We start from the raw sequence: 21,972 nt of genomic DNA on the forward strand, positions 1-21,972 counted from the left end.
ACAGCTAACCCGAAAATCACCAATTTAAGAATGACAGTTAAACTTAGCTGCGAAAGACAAGTCCACCTCCATGAATCCATGATCAGATCTTACAGATAACATAATATTAATTTCAAAGAAATGGAGTCAACAAAAATAAAAAGTAGAACGTCTTGAATCTTGATCTGTTTGTTAAATGCTACTTAATTTACTAATAATGATTATTTAGTTAATTAATACACACAAAATTATACAGATGCAAGAGGAACACAATCATGCAACTGTGGGCTCACCGTAAACATGGCTAGCTAGCCCAATATCAGAACGAGCTGATGCTTAGCGGGCCTAGGGCCTGGAGTCTGAATCTGGGCCGTCGAATGCAGCCTAACGTTGCATTGAGGAGATCATTTTTCCCGAGTCAGGTTGTGGGGCTCACAATCTCTCTCTCTCTCTCTCTCTGTGCTATGTTCCGTCTGAGGAGTGAGGCCCACGATTTGGACGTGGAGGTAAACTCTGTCTCTATATAAGATTTATTAGTTATCAATTGAAAATTAAAAACAGATTGTTTGAGAATTACAATTTTTTTATTTTCTGAAAACAGATATTTGTTTGAGAATTATAGTGGTTGAGAGAGATGTTACTCTTGCACCATGGTGGGATTAAACCCCGTCAACTCCTAATTTAACATTTGATATAATAAATATATCGTTTGGTCAAAAAAAAATTGTGACAATTTTAAAATTGAGAAGCGAAACAAATTATCAAATAAAGTTTTAATTTGAAAAGGAAAATGGAATAAGAAATAGCAAGTACAAGTTTTGAATGCGATTCTCGTCAAACACAAATTTAATACAAATTATTATGGTTAGCCTATTTTGAGGTCTAGCTCATTTTCTCACCCTTTAGTGTAGATAATATCAATGTATCAAAAAACTTAAATTTAAATCTTATGAATAACGACATCAAACTAATTTATTCCTACACTCTTGACTTAGTATATATTTTTGTGTTAAGAAAAAACAATAACAAAGTTGAGAGAAGACACAAGAACAAAACACTGCAAAAATGACTTGCCACCCTTGGCTTTCTTATTGCTTAAAAGAAATTAGAATTTTGGTACATTTTAATGGTTTTTTAACAAAAATGATTTATGAGATTAATCTAACTTCTCACTTTGATATATGAGATTTAAAATCGATAAAAGTCGTCTATGAGATTGTCCACCTCAATCATTTTGGTTATTCCGTGAAAAATCTTTGTTAAGTTGAGGGAATTTTGTTCAAAGAATGACAAAAATGATTGATAATAAACAATTCAAGACCACTCGTATCGATTTTAAATATCAAATATCAAAATTATGAGTTATGACAATCTCAAAAATTATTTTGACTAAAACACCATTTTTAATCAAAGAAATAAGAATTTTAGTTTGGAAGGAAAGAACCTTTTGATACGAATTGGGGAATATGCGCAGCCAAATTAGAATTTAGAATTTTGAGAGGGGTAGATGCGCATCTTCTTCCCCTTTCTCCTTCCTCCAAGTTCCAACTCAACTGAAATAACTCCCCTTCCTCTTTTTCCTTTTATATTTAAATCCCTTCATTTCGCTTTATTTACACCCAACCCCCCTCATCTTCTGTCTCAGCTCCACCAATCCGACCCAGGTTCTCTCGCTCTCTCGTTCTCTGTTTTGGTAGTACACTTTTCTGTGATGTTTTTAATGTGACCGTTGGTGGCTTGTTTGCTTTGTAATTAATGACTTAACACTCTGAATTTCTTTCTGCTTCCGGGCTGCCCAGTTAACTTGGATTTGTGATGACATCATTGCACCTCTAACCACATTTGCTCAAATTAATTCCTGGCTGATTAAAGTGATTGGTTATATGAGTATTTAAGTCGAGCGGGTGAGACTCATTATCATCTTATGCTGCGGTCACATTAAGCATGCGCCGAGTTCTCGGTTTAGTATGGCATACCCACCTCTGAATGGTGCGTAGCAAACCACAATTGCTGCTCGGATTTAAAAATTCCTGCTTGATTGAATTGATCCAACTTTCTTGCATGTAGCACTACAACACGTAAATTCTGGGCCGGAAGGTTACCTGAACTTGTGGGTGATTTCGGTTTTTTAGTATTTTTGGACCGGACTTAAGCGTACATTCAGGTTTCTGCATGGTTAGGTTTGATTTATTGCAGATTGTAGCAGTACAACTTAGAAACATGCACCAGGATGGCTTGTCAGGGTCTAGTTTACATGTTTAGATTAAATTGCAGGGTAAAAGAAAAACTTTACGTTGTCTTCCTTGAACCTTGAACAGTAGTAAAAGCGTATCGCCGCAAACCGTCTCTTAGACTACTACATGCTACATGAACCTTTAGCTGTAAATCAAGTGTTTGTACAAGGTGATCTCACGCCATCGAGATCGACAGTTCGAGTTAAAGAACAAAACCAAAAAAAAAAAAAATCAATTAAATCATGTAAAAGACTGAATGAGCTCTCTAACAACAGCATAGGGATCAAAACCAGATAAAAATCTTTTACCTTTGGAATCAAAAGATTCGTGATTTTCTTTTTGATGCTCGTTTGATTTGTAGCTTCAGTGATTGCTCAACATTATGATTTTTTCCGCTCTTAATTTGTGGAAATACTGCTGCTGTTTTGTGGTGGTGCTCTTTTAAGCAGTATATTGGCTTGCTGTCAGCACGCTTCCTCTGACATTTGCCAGCAATCTTGCTGGCAAAAGGTATTCCAGAAAAAATTATGAGTCCCCAAAGTACATTGAACCCGAGTAGAGCCCTAGAGGGCATGCATGGGGTGCATGTGGTGCCCTGTTCACGGCTTGAAATAGAAGAGACTACTGAAACTGGGGACCTTTCTCATTCAACTTGTGGAAGCTCAGCTATTGGAGGAAATCAGCAGCTTTTTATGCAGTGAGTGAGAAATCTAATCAATGAGACTTGTTTATCAACGTATGCTAATAATATTTTGGATTATGTATAGTTCTCATCAACGATCGATACAAGACTAAGCCATGAGTAATAATTGTTTAAGATAATTGTGATGAATTACCGCAGTCTTGAAGTCATGCTACATTCAGTTATATATAGAAGAGAAATTCCACCTAAATTAACTTTGTCTACTTGTTCTCCAGGCGAGTGTGGCAGCAAAGACCGCCTTGTTTGAAGCCCATCCAGGGCTGCTGCATTCAAGGTATTTTAGATATAATAGCATTTGTTTTCATATTCATCTGATTTGCAATCCGATTTCTTGCACGACAAACACATATCTGCTTACATATTTTCCCATTTTATTAGGTGATCAGAGTGTTGCAGAAACCGTCGTGAATGTGCTCACTTCACTTCCTTTTATAGTTCTTGGAATCCACTCCCCAAGGTAATACTTTTTTGTAAGTCAGTTGATAGACACAGACATATTCTTACTGATACATCAGGTCTAATTGAATTTATCCTCCTCCTCCGCGAAACAGGAAGAATCTAAGTACCAAGCTATATGCTAATTCATTAATTGGAGTTGGAGTCGCCTCAAGTTTATATCATTCTTCGAGAGGAAAACTAAGGCAGTATTTAAGATGGGCCGACTATACAATGATATGTTGAGATTTAAGCTGCATACTAGCTTAATATCAAACTGCAGATGACAATCCTGCAGAAAGAAGTGAAGAGAATGCTGAAATCGAAAAGATGAAGAACTTGCTATGTTTAGCAAGTAGCCGTTAGGTTCAAATGTGCAACGGCTAGTTCCATTTTCTGTTTTTAGAATGCATACAGCTGGTGTTCTTATCTTTTTAATTGTACCTTGCATTCCCATCTTCTTCCAAGTGGATGGATGATATCCTCCAATGACCATTAATGGCCGGAGAAGGTTTCTAGGTCCCTAGTGTGTAGGATCAGTTTTTTGACCAGTGGTGAGTAATTTAGTCCTTGTAATCTTTATGGTTTCTGATATGAAAAAGATACTGACTCTTGCTCTTCCTCTCTCTCTCTTGAAAAGAAAAAACTCTGTTTTCTAAGAAAAAACTTCAACTTCTATCGAAGAATACCAACTAAAACACCATGCCTGATACCATTTCAAACATGGTATCAGAGCACTAGGTCTGATTCCAGAGAGGGGCGTAAAGCTGTGAGAGAGGTTCTTCCTGAAAAAATCTCAGAAGGGATAAAGGAGGTTCCTTTTATTGGTTGATTCACTGACACTCACTAAGAAAAATGGTGGGATCAGGTTCTTCCGGTGGAGATTTACGAACTCCACAGTTTGATGGTGCAAACTACGATTTTTGGGCTGTCAAGATGGAGACTATCCTCATAGCGCATGACCTATGGGATGTAGTAGAACTCGGAGTGCAACCGCAGCAGATTTTCGTCGAGGAAGAAGTCTCTGGAGAGGAAGGAAGTGAGATTGAGCATGTTCCAGTGGAACCACCCACCATCTCCAGAGAAGACAGAATCAAAAATGCCAAGGCGTTGAGTCTCATACAAGGAGCTATAACAGATGAGCTTTTTCCTCGTATCAGAAATGAGAAGACTGCAAAAGGGGCTTGGGACATTCTGAGAAGAGAGTTCAGATGAGATAAAAAGGTAAGAGCTGTAAAACTTCAAGCAGTTAGGGCTGATTTTGAGTATATGAGAATGACAGATAGTGAAAACCTAGATGACTATTTGGGTAGGTTTTTTGGAATTGTGAACAATCTGAAATCTCTTGGTGAAGATGTGACTGAACAAAGAATTGTGCAGAAATTATTGATGAGTCTAAGTAGGAGGTATAAATCCATTGTGTCTATTATTGAGGAAACTCGAGATCTGGATGCTATTAGAGTTGAAGAAGTCATTGCATCTGTCAAAGTATATGATAAAAGGGAGGACTTACATGATGAAAGGGATAAATTGACAGGAACTGAGAGGGCTTTTAGTAGTCTCAGAATTGGAAATAATCAAGTCACTGGTACCTACAAAGGTTCACAGAGTAGGCCAAATCAAAAGTGGCAGGGACAAAACAAGAAGGGATCAAATTGGTCTCCAAGTGGGAACTGGAACAACAATTCTGGTGGAAATTGGAATAACAGATTCAATTCACAGAACAAGCAAGGAAGCAGTAGTCAAAGTTCTGTGAAACCACAGTGTCAAGTGTGTCAAAAATATCATTTTGGTGTGTGCAGATACAAAGGAAAACCCAAATGTGGAAAGTGCAATCGTTTTGGTCATATTGCAAAGGACTGTGATAGTCACAAGCAAGTTGCCCACTGTGCAAGGGAAGAAGAAGTAACTACAGGAACCATGTTCTACGCTTGTCACTCATCAATTATGCAAGATAGAAGTGTGTGGTTTGTGGATAGTGCTTGCAGCAACCATATGACATCACAAGAGTCTGCTTTAATAAATATTGACAGATCTGTGACCTGCAAAGTTAAAATGGGCACAGGTGATCTTGTACAAGCAACTGGAAAAGGCACTTTAGTGGTTGAAACTCAGCGTGGGAAAAGATATATAAATGAAGTGTTGTTGGTTCCAGGTTTGGATGAAAACTTGCTGAGTGTAGGCCAAATGATGGAGCATGGTTACTATGTCCTATTTGGGGGTAATATGGCAGTAATCTTTGATGATAGTAGGCTCAACAATGTTGTAGCAAAAGTGATCATGGCAGGAAATCGATGTTTTCCCCTTTCACTAGAGTCTATAACCCCTGCAGCAAGAAAAGCATCTATGGTTGAAGATTCATGGTTATGGCATAGAAGGCTTGGACATCTGAACTTCACTAGCATGAAGAAGATGCAGCAGAAGGAAATGGTACTTGGACTACCTGCTTTGACAGAAATGAGAGATGTGTGTGAAGGTTGTGTGTCAGGCAAGCACCACAGAGAACCTTTTGACAAAGAAAAAACGTGGAGAGCAAGCTGTCCACTTGAATTGGTGCATACAGATTTGTGTGGACCTATGCAAAACGAATCCATTGGAGGGAATAGGTACTTCATCACATTCATTGATGATTTCTCAAGAATGTGTTGGGTATACTTTCTCAGAAACAAATCTGATACCTTCAATGTGTTCAAAAAGTTCAAAGTTTTTGTTGAACTGCAAAGTGGGTTCAGTTTGAAGAAGCTAAGAAGTGATAGAGGTGGTGAATACACCTCAAATGAATTTATGAATTACTGTGCAAGCATAGGAATGGAGAGGCAACTGACAATTGCATATTCACCTCAGCAAAATGGAGTTGCTGAGAGAAGAAATAGAACAGTTTGTGAAATGGCAAGATCCATGATGACTGAGAAAGGAATCCCTGTGTCTTTCTGGGCAGAAGCTGTAAGTACAGCTGTGTACCTTCAAAATAGATGCTTTACAACATCTGTCCTAGATAAGACACATTTTGAAGCATTCACAGGCAGGAAGCCTGGAATTAAGCACCTGAAGGTATTTGGGTGTATCTGCTATACTCATGTCTCATCACATCTGAGGCACAAATTTGATGAGAAATCCAGAAAAGGGGTTTTCATGGGATATGGAAGCTGTGAAAAGGGATATAGAGTGTATGATCTGCAATCTAAGAAAATAGTACTCTCAAGAAGTGTGATTTTCAGTGAAAACCAGTCATGGAATTGGAAAAGTGATCAAGTAGAATCGATCTCAATACCTCTTAATCTTGAAGGAAATAACTCTACAGAAGAAGCTAGAGAGGAACAAACCGATGAAATCCAGTTTGACAATGCTGAAGGTTCTCATTCACACACTATTGTGGATGAGTTGGTTGAAGATAATGGTGGAAGTCATAGTCAAGGCTCCACACCTAGCTCCACCCCAGTGAAGTTGAGAACTCTGGAAGATATATATGCAAGGTGTCACATGTGCATTATAGAACCAGAGAGTTATCAAGAAGCAGCAAGTGAAATAGCCTGGCAGGAGGCTATGAATGCAGAGTTGGAAATGATTGAAAAGAACAATACTTGGGAGCTTGTTGATAGGCCTATGAATAAACCTGTTATAGGTGTGAAATGGGTGTTTAAAACTAAGCTAAATCTGGATGGAACAGTTCAAAAACACAAGGCCAGACTTGTGGCAAAAGGTTATGCACAGAAACCTGGGATAGACTACAATGAAACCTTTGCACCGGTGGCAAGGTTAGATACAATTCGAACACTCATTGCTCTTGCAGCACAAAAGGGTTGGAAGTTGTTTCAGTTGGATGTTAAGTCAGCATTCCTAAATGGTGTGCTTGATGAAGAGGTGTATGTTGAGCAGCCTGAGGGTTTTGAGTTGGCAAAAGCTGATCACAAGGTCTATAAGTTAAGGAAGGCCTTATATGGACTTAAACAAGCACCTAGAGCCTGGTACAGTGAGATTGATGCATATCTCTCTTTGTGTAAGTTCAAAAGAAGCACAAGTGAAGCCACACTATATACAAGATCTGATGATGAAGGAGGGTTGATAATTGTGTCAATCTATGTTGATGACATTGTATATACTGGAAGTAGTGACAAGATGCTCAGTGAATTCAAAAGGGAAATGATGGAGAGATATGAAATGTCTGATCTCGGCCTTCTACATCACTTCTTAGGTATGGGAATACTGCAAACGGATCAAGGCGTGTTTATACACCAAAGTAAGTATGCTAAGTCTTTACTTGTGAAATTTGGGCTCGAAGATTGCAAACCAGTTTCTATCCCTTTGCCCACTGGTGAAAAGCTAAAGAAAGTGGATGGGAGTGAATTAGCCGATGAAGGACTTTACAGGAAAATAGTGGGAAGTCTACTGTATTTAACAGCAACAAGACCTGATCTAATGTATGCTGCAAGTTTGTTATCAAGGTTTATGAATGGTCCGACTAAGAAGCATTTGGGAGTTGCAAGAAGAGTACTGAGATATGTGCAAGGGACCCTAAACTATGGCATTGAGTATGTGAAAGATAATTCTGCAATCCTCATTGGATTCTGTGATGCAGATTGGGCAGGCAGTGAAGATGATAGCAGAAGCACCTCAGGTTATGCATTCAGCTTTGGCAGTGGAGCATTTTCTTGGGCTTCTGTGAAACAAAACACAGTTGCATTGTCAACCGCTGAAGCTGAGTATGTTTCAGCAGCTGAGGCAACTGCACAGTCAATTTGGTTGAGATTCGTTCTTGATGATTTTGGGGAAATGCAAACTGAGGCAAAACCTTTATTTTGTGATAATATGTCAGCAATTTCTATGGTCAAAAATCCTGTATTTCATCAGAGAACTAGACACATAAACAGGCGGTATCATTTCATAAGGGAAGCTCTGCAAGAAGGGGTGATCAAGTTGCAGTTCTGCAGAAGTGAAGAACAACTTGCAGATATATTCACAAAAGCTTTGCCAAAAGATAGATTTAATCAGTTGAGATTAAGACTTGGAGTTAAGCCAGTAAGCAGCTTAGGAGAGGCTGTTGAGATTTAAGCTGCATACTAGCTTAATATCAAACTGCAGATGACAATCCTGCAGAAAGAAGTGAAGAGAATGCTGAAATCGAAAAGATGAAGAACTTGCTATGTTTAGCAAGTAGCCGTTAGGTTCAAATGTGCAACGGCTAGTTCCATTTTCTGTTTTTAGAATGCATACAGCTGGTGTTCTTATCTTTTTAATTGTACCTTGCATTCCCATCTTCTTCCAAGTGGATGGATGATATCCTCCAATGACCATTAATGGCCGGAGAAGGTTTCTAGGTCCCTAGTGTGTAGGATCAGTTTTTTGACCAGTGGTGAGTAATTTAGTCCTTGTAATCTTTATGGTTTCTGATATGAAAAAGATACTGACTCTTGCTCTTCCTCTCTCTCTCTTGAAAAGAAAAAACTCTGTTTTCTAAGAAAAAACTTCAACTTCTATCGAAGAATACCAACTAAAACACCATGCCTGATACCATTTCAAACATGATAGCCACAACAACAGTAGTAAGTCAGATAAAAACTCCCCCAAATAAGTGTTAGTTGTTTATCCGAAGAAGCGCTACGATTAAGAGCCCTCAGAAATGGACCAACTCGTATTTTTGCAGTGTCTATCAAGAGCCCTCAGAAATGAAAACCCAAAACTGCTGATGGCAGCTTCTGCAGTATGTTTACCCTTCCAGCCTCTGATGGTTTCAGCTGTTCATACTGGAATAATGGAGGTAACTTTTAAGATTTAACCACCGTTCGTTATCAATTTCATGACTCTCGTCTAGTGTCACCCATGTCGGAAATGCTGTGTGCTCAGCGAGTAATAGGTAAAACCAGCCGATCACGACATTTAGGATTTGAAAAAAACTGCTGTTTTAATGCATTTATAGAGTCTAGTGTCTACAACTCTGCATTGTGCACCGAAGCTTGACAAATCAGGAAACCTGATACGGAAGTAGGCATAGGTAACGTGAAAAGTTCACGTAAGCTCCTCGATCGTTCAGCTAAAATTGTTTCCCGCTTTCCTCATCACCCGTTATTTGTTATTTTCCAGGTAGCATTCGCCAAGAGAGCATTGAAAGATCCTGAGCTAAGAATGGCACACACCGTACATAAGATGTCGTCACTACTGGGAGGCGTGCTGTTCTTTGCCGACGACGTGTTTCCTCAGACTCCGTTCCTTCATGCTGCGTGGCACCTTGCTGCAGCCATCGGTGTTGGCACCTGCAATAAGCTTCTGGAGTAGCTATCATTCAAACAGATTGAAGACCTGGCTAGTAGGCTAGCTACAAATTTGTCGATCCAACCTTACCATTTTTCCGAATGCGGCCGGAATTATTATTTAGTTGATATCTATGTAAAATCATATGGGTACGAGGGTTGTCTGGGAAAGTCCGAACAACTCGATGAATGGGTTCAGCCCACATGATTACGTATTTATATTAACTAATAATTTTCCAATTGCCATGCAAATAAGATTCGCACTTGCCAAACCTAAGTATAACCTTTTTGTGTCCATCTCTAGGGTTTCATTGGTCACTTCCAACCGTTAAAACTGGACCGGACCAAGTGAAGAAAAAAAAGCTGTAAAACATCGCTTTTGGTTTGAACCGGTTCGGTAATTTGCCATTTACAAGTCGAACCGAACCGGTAATATGACATTATCCGTGAATTGTAGACGTGGCAAGTGAGGCTAGAACAAAGAAACATGATCAAGCACTTCCATGGAACATTGAACATGGAGAAATATGAAGAAAGTGGAACTTGGAGCCCAAGACATGAGTACTACAAAAAACCAATTAGCCAACCAAACCGACGGGTCGGAAAAGGAATCATAGAACGTGAGACTTGCAGGTAACCCTTCCTCCCCCATTGATGGCAAGGGGATAAGTGCGTCATGCTTCTCAACAAGACTACAAGATTATTGTTGAAGGATGCGAATTTTTCCGCTCCAATAAATAAGTGTGCAAAAATCATTTCCCGAAAGAAAAGGGAGACCGATGGACGGTTGTCATACAAAGCAAGCAATACACGGCTAAGCTGTTCATATTCGGAGGTACTGTTTTATACTAATTTTCATACAATGCACTATTAACTAAACAGTCCACACCTAAAAAGCAAGAGAAGATTATTGATTACAATGATAAATGGCTCAGCCTTATTCATCTAAAGAAACAAATGACACAGCGTTTATTGAATTTCTTCTCGACAACCCCCTTACAGATGTAGATCTTCACAGGAACTTCGAATGCAGAATACCTCAAAGTAGATGGCTCTGCCTCTGCTTGAGGATCATTGCAGCATTGTGTAACGGATCTACAGAGCAAGTTTTAGGTCAAAGAAGATACATAGAGAGGCTCTGGCTCCACCTTTCTCCTGATCCTGGTTAAACATAAAACCAAGCACATTCTTTAGAATAATTCAGTTCAGACTTCAGCAGTAGGCGATGCTCAAGGAAACGATATGTTAGAATCCTAGACACCACACGAGCCCTATGGTGTTCTATAATTAACAAACAAAATCAAGGCTTGCATGAACAAAGTTTGGCTTCATACTTCTAGGCTCCAGCAACCAGAAAAGATGTAGTGTTTACAGGTAATTCCTACGACGAAGGGTAAAGCTCAGTGATTCTACAACGCAAGATGTAATTACCAATTATCTTGAGACCATTTGCAGCCATCGGTATCCACCACATGCAAGCTATACGCATGCCTTGATTTCGAGGACTGATTCTCGAAACTGCAGTTCAAACATTTGACAGCAAAAAAGGCAAAAATAGGCTCTTTAGACCACCCAACTATGGATAAAAATTTAAAGGATCAACAGAGAGAATTTATTTGAACTAACCTTTGATGAATAAGATCACCGTGAATAACAACTAAAGACCCAGCTTTCACTTCGATGGGAATAAAATCTTTTTGATCATACACAGGGGAAGGCCGATCAAAGGTCACACCTTCTTCTCCTCTAATGAACCGTCGTACAAGCCCATCTGTAAAACAACATAAAGACCAATTACAAGAAAGTATTACTAGACCGAACCAAACAATTTCAAAGCCCTTCCAGCTCGCATGCAGAAAATTAAAATAGGCAAAGATGTCTTTAAGGGAAGAAATAGTAAAGACGAGGTGGAGGAGGAGAATATTACTCTTTTGAGATCCAGGAATAGCCCATAGGCAGCCATTCGTTATTGTTGCATCTTCTAAAGCCAGCCACAACCCTGTGCAAGTTGGTGGATCGGTATAAAGAAATGAATTATCCTGATGTGGCACTACCTCACCTCCGATTCCTGGTTGCTGCAAACAATATTCTTGTGGATTAGTTTGTGCATACTTAAAGAAAAAAAATACCAGTATAGACATATTAACTAACCAATCTCTCAAACACAATTATATTCAAAACTATGACAACTTAAAATCATGCAATCAAGGTCTAGCCGGGACTTATTTGCCTTCAAATGATAATATTGCTAATTTCACCGTTTCGTAGACACAAGTGATATCGCATTGTAGACCTAGTCCCAACAAAATTAAAATTAAAAAAAAAAAAATCCTTGTTGAAAGAGGGGTGAGGCCAGAATGCCGATAAAGTCTTTACCCCTTTCCTTTTCCTGATTATGTTTGTGCATATCTGTGTAAAAACTTTTGAACGCATATTTTTAAATGCATATGTTTTCATATAAGCGTATAGAAATGTCGATCAAGTGTCCCCCATCTGCAACCACGAATACCAGTATACATATACATATACATAGTCATTCCAAATGCATTGTGCCTAATGTTTTTAGGGTTCTTTCGACCAATTAGCCTCATTGTCAGAAAACAATCCTTTCATCCAAATGGACTTAATTCTTCATCAATATAAAAACTATAAAAGCCGCAGAACAAAGCGTTAAACACGAGAGATTATGTAATACCTTGAAAATGTACATAGACTGAATGACAATGGGCCTTTTGTAACCCAAGGAGGAGAACAAGCCTGAAATTTTCTCAGAATACGTGAACCTTTTAAATACTGGATCGAGCTCATGTAACGCTGCACCAACAGACCACACGCTTTTACAATCTTAGTTCAACTTAAAAACGCAAAGACAAAAACTACAATCCATTTCTACAACTTTTACGATAAAGAGAAAACTAAAAGGGGTTTGTGAAAGTGGTTCAGAGCTTACCATGGCCAACTTTGTTAATCGAAAGTTCCTTCGGCTGTTGCAGTTCTCCATCACTCCCAAAGGCTTTCTCTGCCAAAATTAACAAGTCCCAACATTTTAAGCTGTGCAAACTAAGTGTTCAACTTCGCTATTTGGAACCAAGTTACTTAAAGATTCAATCTTTTTTTTAACAAAGAAAGGAAAAACAACATACAAACACGAATCAAAGTAAATGGTTTCGAGGTTATCGAACACTGAAACATAAATGATACCTTCGAAGAAAAACGAAATGTTGTCGACGCTATCATAGAAGTAATTATCAGTAGTGTGTCGCTGTAAAATATAATTAAAAAGGGAAGATATAATTACAGAGAAACATATACAAATAACTAAAAATTATGATAAAAACATTAAATTAACTAATTAATTAAAATTAAAAAAAAAAGAAAAAAGAAAAGAGAAACCTGGTTCTTGGTGGAGAAAATAGAGGCGGTGGAAGAGCAGTCAAAGTCTTGGAGCAATTGGTCCATTCTGCTCCTCATGGCCTCGATGTCCTCCGCGCTCGCAAACGATTCCATGACAAGATAACCTGCGTAACCATAAATCATTAACAACAATTCCCCAAGTCAAATCCCAAAGCTAACTAGTGTTTGCGTTTTCTTAGGATAATACGAGGTAATTAGGAGCTTAATTAATTAAGGTTTTGGTTTGGTTTGGTTACCTTGGGAGCGGAAGGTCTGGAGCTGGTCAGGACTGAGATTTCCGACGATTCCCATGGCGTCTGAGGCTGAGAGGGGCAAACAAACAGGTCGTCAAACGTTGGAAGCTTTTGGAGGCGTTTCGGAGCTGACCGACCGTAATGTCCTCCGGTCCTCTGTGCTGTGATCTTTTATATACTATAAAAACGTGCAATCTTGGATTCTATATATATTCTCGCGGGGTTGTCAAATTTACTCTTCCGATAAGATCGAAGGAAAAAGGAAATACCTTCTTCTTCTTTTTTGTAAATATCTCATCTTTTGTAAAAAAATAAAAAATAAAAAAATCTGACAAACATGAATATGTTTGACACGAAAAACCCGAAAGATTAAATCTTCAAGTCAATCACGCAATATAACGTAGAAAAAAAAAATCAAGAACTCAATAATTTTACAGTGGAATATGATAATATTGGGTTGACAGTTTATTATAATTTGACCAACAAAGAATAAAAAATCAAGTAATTTATAATTAAGAGTATCTTCAATGCTGAGATACAAAAAACTGACGAATTATATCTCCTTTACCATTTTTTCTCTTTTTACGACCGTTAGCATTAGTAAGTTAAATTATTAGTTATTAAAAAAAGAGATCCGATATTTTTTCATCATTGTAGTAAAACGCTATAAACCAATTTGGGTTTACCGTTGACCCTCACCAATTTTGGGTCAGGCGAGCAAAATAAATTCCCACCAACGGAAAAACTGGATCATGTGATGGGCAAAATCTCCACATTTCCATGATCCGCATCCCATTCTCATAAAACCCGTATCCCATTCCCATAAAACGCTTGGTGAAACAACACCGAGAGATAAGTCAATTACGCATTGTCATATATTTTAACTTTTCTACGCGGCCGTTGCAGATTGGTCATGGCCGGAAACGCAAGTCCAAAGAATACACAGGTAAAGAAAGAAAACAGAGCACTAGCTCTGGGCAGAAGAAAAGAAAACGAAACACACTACAAGTTCAAAAAATTTGAAGCCAACTAAATACATTGAAGCTCCCTATATCACAAAAATTAATGTATATACTGATGAGTACGTATCCTGGGAGCGTCAGCAACGACACTAAAACTTCTACGAAAGGGGATAGAGATCAGGCAAAGATACATGTATGAAACCCCGAAAGAACACAGTAAAAAAAGAATCGAAATCAAATCGAATACCCTGATCTTGGATAAATGTACAAAAATTATCCAACCTGACCCTATTTGCACTTGCAGATCAAACTCTAACTAATCTACATGCATGGCCAAACCAGGGTGTGAAAGGAATGTGATCTGTCAGTGCACAGCTTGTCAAATACAGCAGCTGCAGATATGAAACAATGCTCCGTCAAACACCCGGGAAACTCTTGTGATGAAAGGATTCGTGTCTCGCTACCTTGTCTTCTGACATCATATACAAAATTATCCAACTTCCTCAATGTACGATCCCGGGTAAGTAATTAGGCAAATGTGACCTCCAACAAATTCCTTGTATCTCCCAAAATTGGTGTATGCCTCTACACGTCAGGACAGAGGGGGGAAAAAATGAAAGAATACCAACACAAAAGGAGGGGTCAGCGGTAAGGTGTGCTCACGAGATCACAAGCATCTTCAAGCAAAATCATGTAGCTGATGCTGCTCTTGAACCTTCTGTCTTGTTTGTGCGGCACATGCAATCAGGGCACGGGAAGGAATATATCGAGTCATTTGGCCTCTTGAGCTCAAAGCCCTTTGAATCACTATGGGACCTCATGCCCAGCAGGTGACGCTTGAAAGTCTTCCATCTGAGGAATGACCAACAAAACCAAGTAACGTTACTTCTGTGTATGCTGAAGAATGTTAATAGTGAGGAACGATTTTTCAATATTCATGTCACCATTGTTGATGACGACTCATTTCATTCTATTTAGTCACTAAAAACTTCACACAAACAGCCAACTATGAACACTTTGGTAACCCTACTGACGTCCAACATCATAGGTACACATAGAAATTAAGGAAAAATGAAGTTAAACATTCATCACAAAGTTTACTTTGGTGTCCGAGACATTCATATAACTCAAATGCATGAGTCCATAATGTATTTTCATCTATTCTTAATCGACTGCTACAGCCAGAACCATAACAACACTTCTCATTTCCTGCCTACTGCCGCAACACCAATAAAAGAAAGGCCCTGACACAAATATCAGCAAATGTAGCCAAACTTCTAGCTATTTCAATACATACGAAGATGCATTTTTGATGAAACTAAACTAGAGTGGCCCAAACAGAAACTAAGCTAGCAGCAAAAGAAATGTCTACATACCCAATTTTTGGATTATCAAAGAGTAATGCTAGCTTCCGCTTGTCGGGCCTGATAGTCTTTGAGTGTCCACCATACAAGTATCTTCTGTGTCCGATCAAGAAATGGGGAAAGTTCCCCCCTTGAGTTGTCACAAATACCTCACTATGAAGACAAACAGTGTAATCTATCGCAGCCATCCTGGAAGAATAATTCTAGTAGCAGTAACTCAAAGTCAGAACAATGGTATTATACCAGACTGCAGAGAGAGTAGAACAAAACAGAATAAAACTATTTGGACCTTGAATGGAGCAAGCTCTTCATCTGACGCTAGCATCTCTTTTGTCTGCAAATTAGGAAACATTTCCAGTAATGGGGCCATTGTCTTCTCAGCATTATATATCTTTCCAGATGCCAAATATATAAATGTGTTCTTATCAAAACCCATTCCCCTAAGCATCAAGCCAACCTGATGAGGTGACATAGAAAAAGAAATAATAAACAATTCATATCAAGAAATACAAAAGAAACTTAAAAAGTCATAAAATATTTCTGAAGTAAATAATAAACTCAACAAAACGAAAAAAAAAAACAAAACAGTTGCTAGGGGACCCCAGCTGGCAGATGGCATCATGGCACAATGGCATAGGCTGCCTTGCAATGCAGGTGCCTCCTATTCTGGGTTCCAATAGAAGAATGACACAATGGATAAGGGAGTGGTAACCATCTCCTATGTTGCTCAACATGAATATGAAATTTACATGCTCAATTGGAATTCATGCAGAACTTTTTTGCCGTTTGTCAATAAGAAGTTCAGTTTGTAATTAAACATGCCATCAAGAACTACCCAAAAGCAAAAGATATACCTCTAAGGGAGTGAGGGGGCATTTGCCATTAATCCTGATTGCTCCAGGACGTATAACCCTGCCAGGTTTGGTAAATTTCCCTCTCCAACCTCTTTCCCTTGCTGCTTTCATATCTTCATTTTCTTGCTCTCCACCATCGAAAACACAGCAAGAGAATGCAACCATGTCCTGCAAATAGGATAGCAGTAGTTCCACTTGAGAAAGAAAGATAATACCTTCTTCATGAGGTGATAAAAAGGTCAATTACAATGCCACACTTCTAGTTGATCAAGACAAACCTCCTCAAACCGAAGATGAACAGAAATATATTTTCCGCCATAATTTGTGCTGCGCTCTTTCATTCTTGCAACCAAAACTTCTCCCAAAGTTAGTATAGGACTTGAAAACTTTAAAGCTTCATAATTTGCCAAGCATCTTAGCCGTTGGACAGCAGGAGGAGAATCAAATGATAATCGATTTGCAAAAGGAGAAATCCGTATAACCCTGTTTCATCCACAAATATAACCATCATTAAGCATCATTTTATATATGCATTGCTTGAATCTTGCCACACCCATTGACAAAATTGATGATGGATATGTCCGATCATAAAAAAGAAATGGAAAATAAGCATCCCTAGAATATGCAATGGATATAACAAAGTGTATAACAATCCATATTAGTTCAATGCCGAGAACAAAAACTTTTTAAGTATAGTTACTGGATCTCATTAAAAATAGTAATAAAACAACATATAAATAATGAATCAATGATTGATGGCCACTAATGAAATTAAGATCAAGAACACAAGTTTATTGCGCCTCAACCCTGGAAACCTCATCTGCCAAGCAGAATTTTGATTGATAGAAAACACATAGCCAAAAGTGTCCAACCCAAGAACATCAGATTCAGAGGGGCCGGTAGGTCAAGGTTGAAATTTAAAACCTCTACCTGCACACAAACTATCTAATTTGATGCAAAGTTCCATTTTAGAACAATATTTAGCAGGATGACAAATGCGAAAGTAACTTTAAATAACTAAAGGCAAATAAAGATTTAAGAATTTCTGACTCACTTTTCTTCAAGTAGCTTTGGGAGAACAGCTTCCTTATAATACACAATGGGTGACCATGCTTTTATTCTGAAGTTGTAAACATTGGTCATATTGTGGTCAAAGCGTTCCATTAAATATTCAGGAATCTTGTTAACCACGCGGACATCATTTTCCAACATACTGATGAAATAATCTTCGTCATAAATTTCCCTGAATTTACTGGACAATAGTAAGAAGAAAAAAAAAAGAAGAAAATCAGAGTCTAGTTATATGAGAATGAAGTACCAAATACTATATTCGTACCCATTCAACAGAAACCTCCTAATAAAAACTATGAGGTGATAAGCAAGGTGCAGCACTATAAACAGAATATCTGTAACGCAGTGTTCCTGCCAGCCCGAAAGTAAAAAAAAAAAAAAGTTGTATTGCACCTTATGTCAGTTTATTCCTTCTATCTTATCATGTATCTTTACACTTTTATCCCTCCTCCAGTTTTCTTTTGAGCTGAAGTGTTAACCTGAGTTGAGTTGTATAGGCAACAAACTCAAAACACACACTGTTTCTTGTGAACCTCATATTCTTTTCCCTTTTTTAATAGGATTATGTACCTCATAATTTGGTTGCAAATTTTAATATACTGAGAAAGTTAATAAACATGGATATTCATGGTTAAGCATTCTGATCCTACAAACACAACCAAAAAAGAGATAAGTGCTGACAAACCTTGGATCTCTCCAGATGCTATGAAAGTGAAAATTGGGAATTACAAGTGTTGCATTAAGATAGCCTGCAACGGCAACTGCATTGCATATCTAGAAAGCATCAACAACAACCATGTAGCATGAAGTCAAGAAAGTTGTTATAAGAATGATCTTCCGAATGCAATAGGCAAAGCACAAGCTTAAACAAGAAAAGAAACGCTCAACAAGACGAGGAGTCAAACTTACTGAAGTCCTCTGCTGATTTAGACCACCATTTGCCTCAATGTATATATAACCATTTGACTCAGCCAAACCTACAAGCATAAACACATTACAAGTTCAGAACTTATAGGAAGATGGAAAGAAACATATAATGCCAAACTAAAACGTAAAGACAACAAATTTTAATGGTACAGTAGGGAAAAATATCAGAAAGGAAGGCTGTGAATGCATAGAAATTCAAAAAGTGTACTAGCAGCTATCAATGTATAAAATTGCAAGAACTAGTTGAGGTAACTCGTACCTCCAGAAGATTTGTTTACACACGGTCTCCACTCGCCGCTTCTATGGGAATGTTTCCATACAGTTGAAATCTACAAAGAATCTGATTGGGTCAGTAAGTAGCATTGCATATGAGGAACCTACTCCCTAGAATTCTAAGTCATAAGCGCATCGAGAGAATCCAAGATCGATAAGAAATACTTCTTCGTAGCCCAATTCTACACACTGCTTCCCATGTAATAGGGGCAGTATCTCGAAGTTTTTCTGTTCCCGGCATTTTCTCTTGATGGTGATTTACTTATTTGTTGTATGACCCAAGGTTAAGATGACTAATAGCACGAAATGCAACCGTAATAAGTTCGATTTCAGCATAGTTCACCGGAGGATTGCAGTAACTAGCTTGATTATCAATGGCAACTTAGAAGATTGACTGTTCAAATCCATAGTCCATTTACACAGGATTTCAAATCCCTGGGCTAAATAATAAGGGCGGATTAAGTACTAATCACTAAGCAATTTGGAACGCCCAGCAATCCTATATCCAATGTAATCAATGATTTAAATTTCCTCATTAAATAATTATGTAGAATAATAAACAAAACAGCAGGTTCAATGAAATTCGAATTCATGTATTCTGAATGAGATCTCAAACTGTAAATCAGGAAGGAAGGAAGAGATGAAACGCACCGCATCGGCGGAGGAGTTATCGGCATCCATTTCGGGGCGGAGCTTGGCGTAGAGTTGGGGGCTGCGGTAGACGGAGCCGGGGGCGAGTCGACGTGAGATGACGGGAACGACCTCGAAGGAGACGGAGCCCATGTAGAGGAGCATGCCGGAGATGTAGAGGAGAGGAGCGAATAGGAAGAAGCCCTGGCGGCGGATTAGAACGGAGAGGAGGTTCCAGACGATGCGCTGGATTAGGGTCCGACCCGGCTGGTTGAACCGACCACCCGCTTTGGAGCGGCCGTGTCGGAACCGGGGCGAGCGGAGCGGCGAAGTCGGCGGCGATGGGCTGTTGCGTCCGCTACTCGGTAGCCGGTTGTATGGGTGCATTGGGATTTCTGCGCTGCTCTCTCTCTCTCTCTCTGCTACGTCATGTGGCCATCTCTCTCTCCGGTTGTGTTTCTCGTGAATTGGGTTTTCTCAGAAAATGTTGAGAAAAAGTGCACGGAAAAAAAAATTAGAGAGAGAAAGAAGAGAGAGAGAGAGAGGGGTTTGTGTTGTCTTGATTTGAACAAAGAAAGAGTTCCGCGTGCACGTGCTTCTCCTCTCAGGGATTGTTAATTTTTCTGATTTGAGTGAGCCTTGGTTGTTAACGAGATCTTTGATGGACGTTGTACAACGTAATCGTGACATTGTGCTAATTTTTATTTGGAGTAATTAGGTTTTCATCCTTATTTTTACTACTCTATTGATTAAACCCTTATTATTTTTCAATTTTTGATCAAGGTCCTTTGTATTAATAATATCATTAATTATTTCAATAATAAAATATTCTTTATTTATAAATATATTCATTTAATATTAAAAATGTTACAATTAGTATATTTATATTTATGGCTAAATTTTTTATCATATATTTTTATTTTTAGTTTGTACCCATTTTTAATTTGCAACCCTTTTTTAATTTGTACCAATTTTCCTTTCAATTTTAATTTGTACCCATATATTAATTTCTTTTTGTGCCCATATTTTTTAAAGTTTTATTTGTATTGTACCCATATTTTTTTATTTATTTGTACCCATTTTTATTTTTGCTAAATGTACCCATGTTTTGATACAATAATTTTTTGGTTATTTTTTATGAATGTACCCATGTTTTACACACACACACACAATAGTATATTTATATTTTAATATTTTTAATCCCAAAAATTATGTTTTTTATTTAAAATCTCATTAATATAAACAACTATAAATTTTAATTTTTAATTTAAAAAATATAGTAACGTACATAGAAATAAATTATCAATTAATTTTAGGGACTTGGATCAAAAATTGAAAACCAACAAAGTTTCAGTCAAAGATTGTTCATAACTAGGGACCGCATCCAAAGTCTCCCTTTTTATTTTCTTTTTAAAAAAAAAAAGGATCAGATAGCTTTTCCACAACAGATTACCTTTTAGGAGCCAGAAAAACGTACATAGGCATTTTAGTCTTCCTTTAATCATTATCGTGCGATTCACTAGCATCATAAATTAAACTCAAAACATAGCTTGTGAAATACCTATAATTCGTCTTCGACCACTGAACAACCATATAGTAAATAATAATATTGTTTTATTGAATCAGTACTCTACAATAAACGGTACACATGATCTGTCAAAGTTGCTGTTTGGTTGTTGGAAGCGTTTAAGTTGCAAGGAGCCTTGAATTTTGGAATATTTTCTTATTTTATTTGGATATTACCATTCTCAGTGACAACTAACAACGACGGGCACGCTTCCTTTTGTTTTTAAACAAATTGGCTGTATTTGCATCACTTTTCGCCCATGATTCATTCATGTTTGGCAACCATGTGAACACTGCATTTAAAATTTTATTTATTAGTGTGAAGATCAGCGGTGGTTTTTAATTTAGATCTCGACATTTAGTTAGTTCAAAATACGTTAATCATACGGCCGAGCGAAGCGCACCCGTGTGAAGCAGCCTAGCATCGCGTTAGGTAGGAGCAGGAGCAGAATGGCAGACGATTCCCTCATCTCTCCCTTTTCGGGGAATGGCCGCAATCACAAGCAAGTGATTGAATGGGTGGGGGGCTCCAAAAGCACGTAGGGATAAGCAGGTGTTTTAGAAAATGGTCTAAATATGGGTCTGGTCTAGAAAGAAAAGAGAAATCACAACAAGCCGGATCGAAAAGAGTGACCTTTTGGTTGCATAATTGTCTCGGTTCTTTATTTTATTTATAATTTTTTTATTGAAATTGTAGCATTTAGCTCAACAAGAATTTAGGTTATTTTCCTTTGTAATTAGTTTGTATCGATGAGAATGAATGTCGTAAACCAAATATCCAAGTTTTCTATTGTCGATGTATATCATATACTGAAACATGATAAAACTTCGCTTGCATCAAGATCCAACTCATAAAATTGGGGAATACAAAATCAACATGGACCCCACTAAATCATCTTCATCGCCAGCTTTCGATTTCGAACACGGAAGTTACGGTCCGGAATGTATGTACGTTGTTCAACCACAACACATGGCAACTGGAAAGTGACCTCTACCCACGCTTGCACGTCAATGTTACAATCTAATAAGAGTGCATAACAATTTTTAGTTAATTTTAATGCGTGACCAGGGGAAATCAAGTT

At 38.1% G+C, this 21,972-nt stretch overlaps 3 protein-coding genes and 2 long non-coding RNA genes across 6 annotated transcripts; 2 read left to right on the plus strand and 3 right to left on the minus strand.

Moving 5' to 3' along the window:
- The first annotated feature begins 1,469 nt into the window (after nucleotides 1-1,469).
- Nucleotides 1,470-9,836, plus strand: LOC126609058 (uncharacterized). 2 transcript variants are annotated; one of them, XM_050277082.1, is made up of 8 exons: nucleotides 1,470-1,643; nucleotides 2,663-2,910; nucleotides 3,132-3,190; nucleotides 3,295-3,373; nucleotides 3,468-3,592; nucleotides 8,878-8,891; nucleotides 8,993-9,106; nucleotides 9,430-9,836. In XM_050277082.1, the coding sequence occupies exons 2-8, from the start codon at nucleotides 2,741-2,743 to the stop codon at nucleotides 9,619-9,621; spliced, it is 753 nt and encodes a 250-aa protein (XP_050133039.1). In that variant the 5' UTR covers nucleotides 1,470-1,643; nucleotides 2,663-2,740; the 3' UTR covers nucleotides 9,622-9,836. The 2 variants fall into 2 exon arrangements, with proteins under 2 accessions (XP_050133039.1, XP_050133038.1); XM_050277081.1 differs by having other exon boundaries at nucleotides 1,470-1,642; nucleotides 2,644-2,910.
- On the plus strand, nucleotides 3,599-8,769 carry LOC126609062 (uncharacterized). The gene is made up of 2 exons (XR_007618091.1): nucleotides 3,599-3,890; nucleotides 8,688-8,769. It is a non-coding gene; the product is annotated as an uncharacterized LOC126609062 (long non-coding RNA).
- LOC126609061 (uncharacterized) lies at nucleotides 3,907-8,868 on the minus strand. Its single transcript, XR_007618090.1, has 2 exons — nucleotides 8,795-8,868; nucleotides 3,907-3,999 (listed from the first exon to the last, which is right to left on the minus strand). It is a non-coding gene; the product is annotated as an uncharacterized LOC126609061 (long non-coding RNA).
- A 515-nt stretch (nucleotides 9,837-10,351) lies between the features above and the next one.
- Nucleotides 10,352-13,461, minus strand: LOC126609057 (phytanoyl-CoA dioxygenase-like). Its single transcript, XM_050277080.1, has 9 exons — nucleotides 13,247-13,461; nucleotides 12,990-13,114; nucleotides 12,798-12,858; nucleotides 12,547-12,615; nucleotides 12,292-12,410; nucleotides 11,524-11,671; nucleotides 11,223-11,367; nucleotides 11,028-11,114; nucleotides 10,352-10,757 (listed from the first exon to the last, which is right to left on the minus strand). Exons 1-9 carry the CDS (start codon nucleotides 13,299-13,301, stop codon nucleotides 10,706-10,708), a joined length of 861 nt encoding a protein of 286 aa, XP_050133037.1. The 5' UTR covers nucleotides 13,302-13,461; the 3' UTR covers nucleotides 10,352-10,705.
- A 791-nt stretch (nucleotides 13,462-14,252) lies between these two features.
- LOC126609055 (protein ESMERALDA 1-like) lies at nucleotides 14,253-19,931 on the minus strand. The gene is made up of 10 exons (XM_050277078.1): nucleotides 19,346-19,931; nucleotides 18,681-18,750; nucleotides 18,404-18,471; nucleotides 18,180-18,268; nucleotides 17,478-17,675; nucleotides 16,702-16,906; nucleotides 16,424-16,591; nucleotides 15,859-16,026; nucleotides 15,582-15,772; nucleotides 14,253-15,057 (listed from the first exon to the last, which is right to left on the minus strand). Exons 1-10 carry the CDS (start codon nucleotides 19,709-19,711, stop codon nucleotides 14,895-14,897), a joined length of 1,686 nt encoding a protein of 561 aa, XP_050133035.1. The 5' UTR covers nucleotides 19,712-19,931; the 3' UTR covers nucleotides 14,253-14,894.
- Nucleotides 19,932-21,972: the final 2,041 nt, after the last annotated feature.

This window comes from Malus sylvestris, chromosome 16 (assembly GCF_916048215.2).
Source record: "Malus sylvestris chromosome 16, drMalSylv7.2, whole genome shotgun sequence".
Lineage (NCBI taxonomy): Eukaryota > Viridiplantae > Streptophyta > Magnoliopsida > Rosales > Rosaceae > Malus > Malus sylvestris.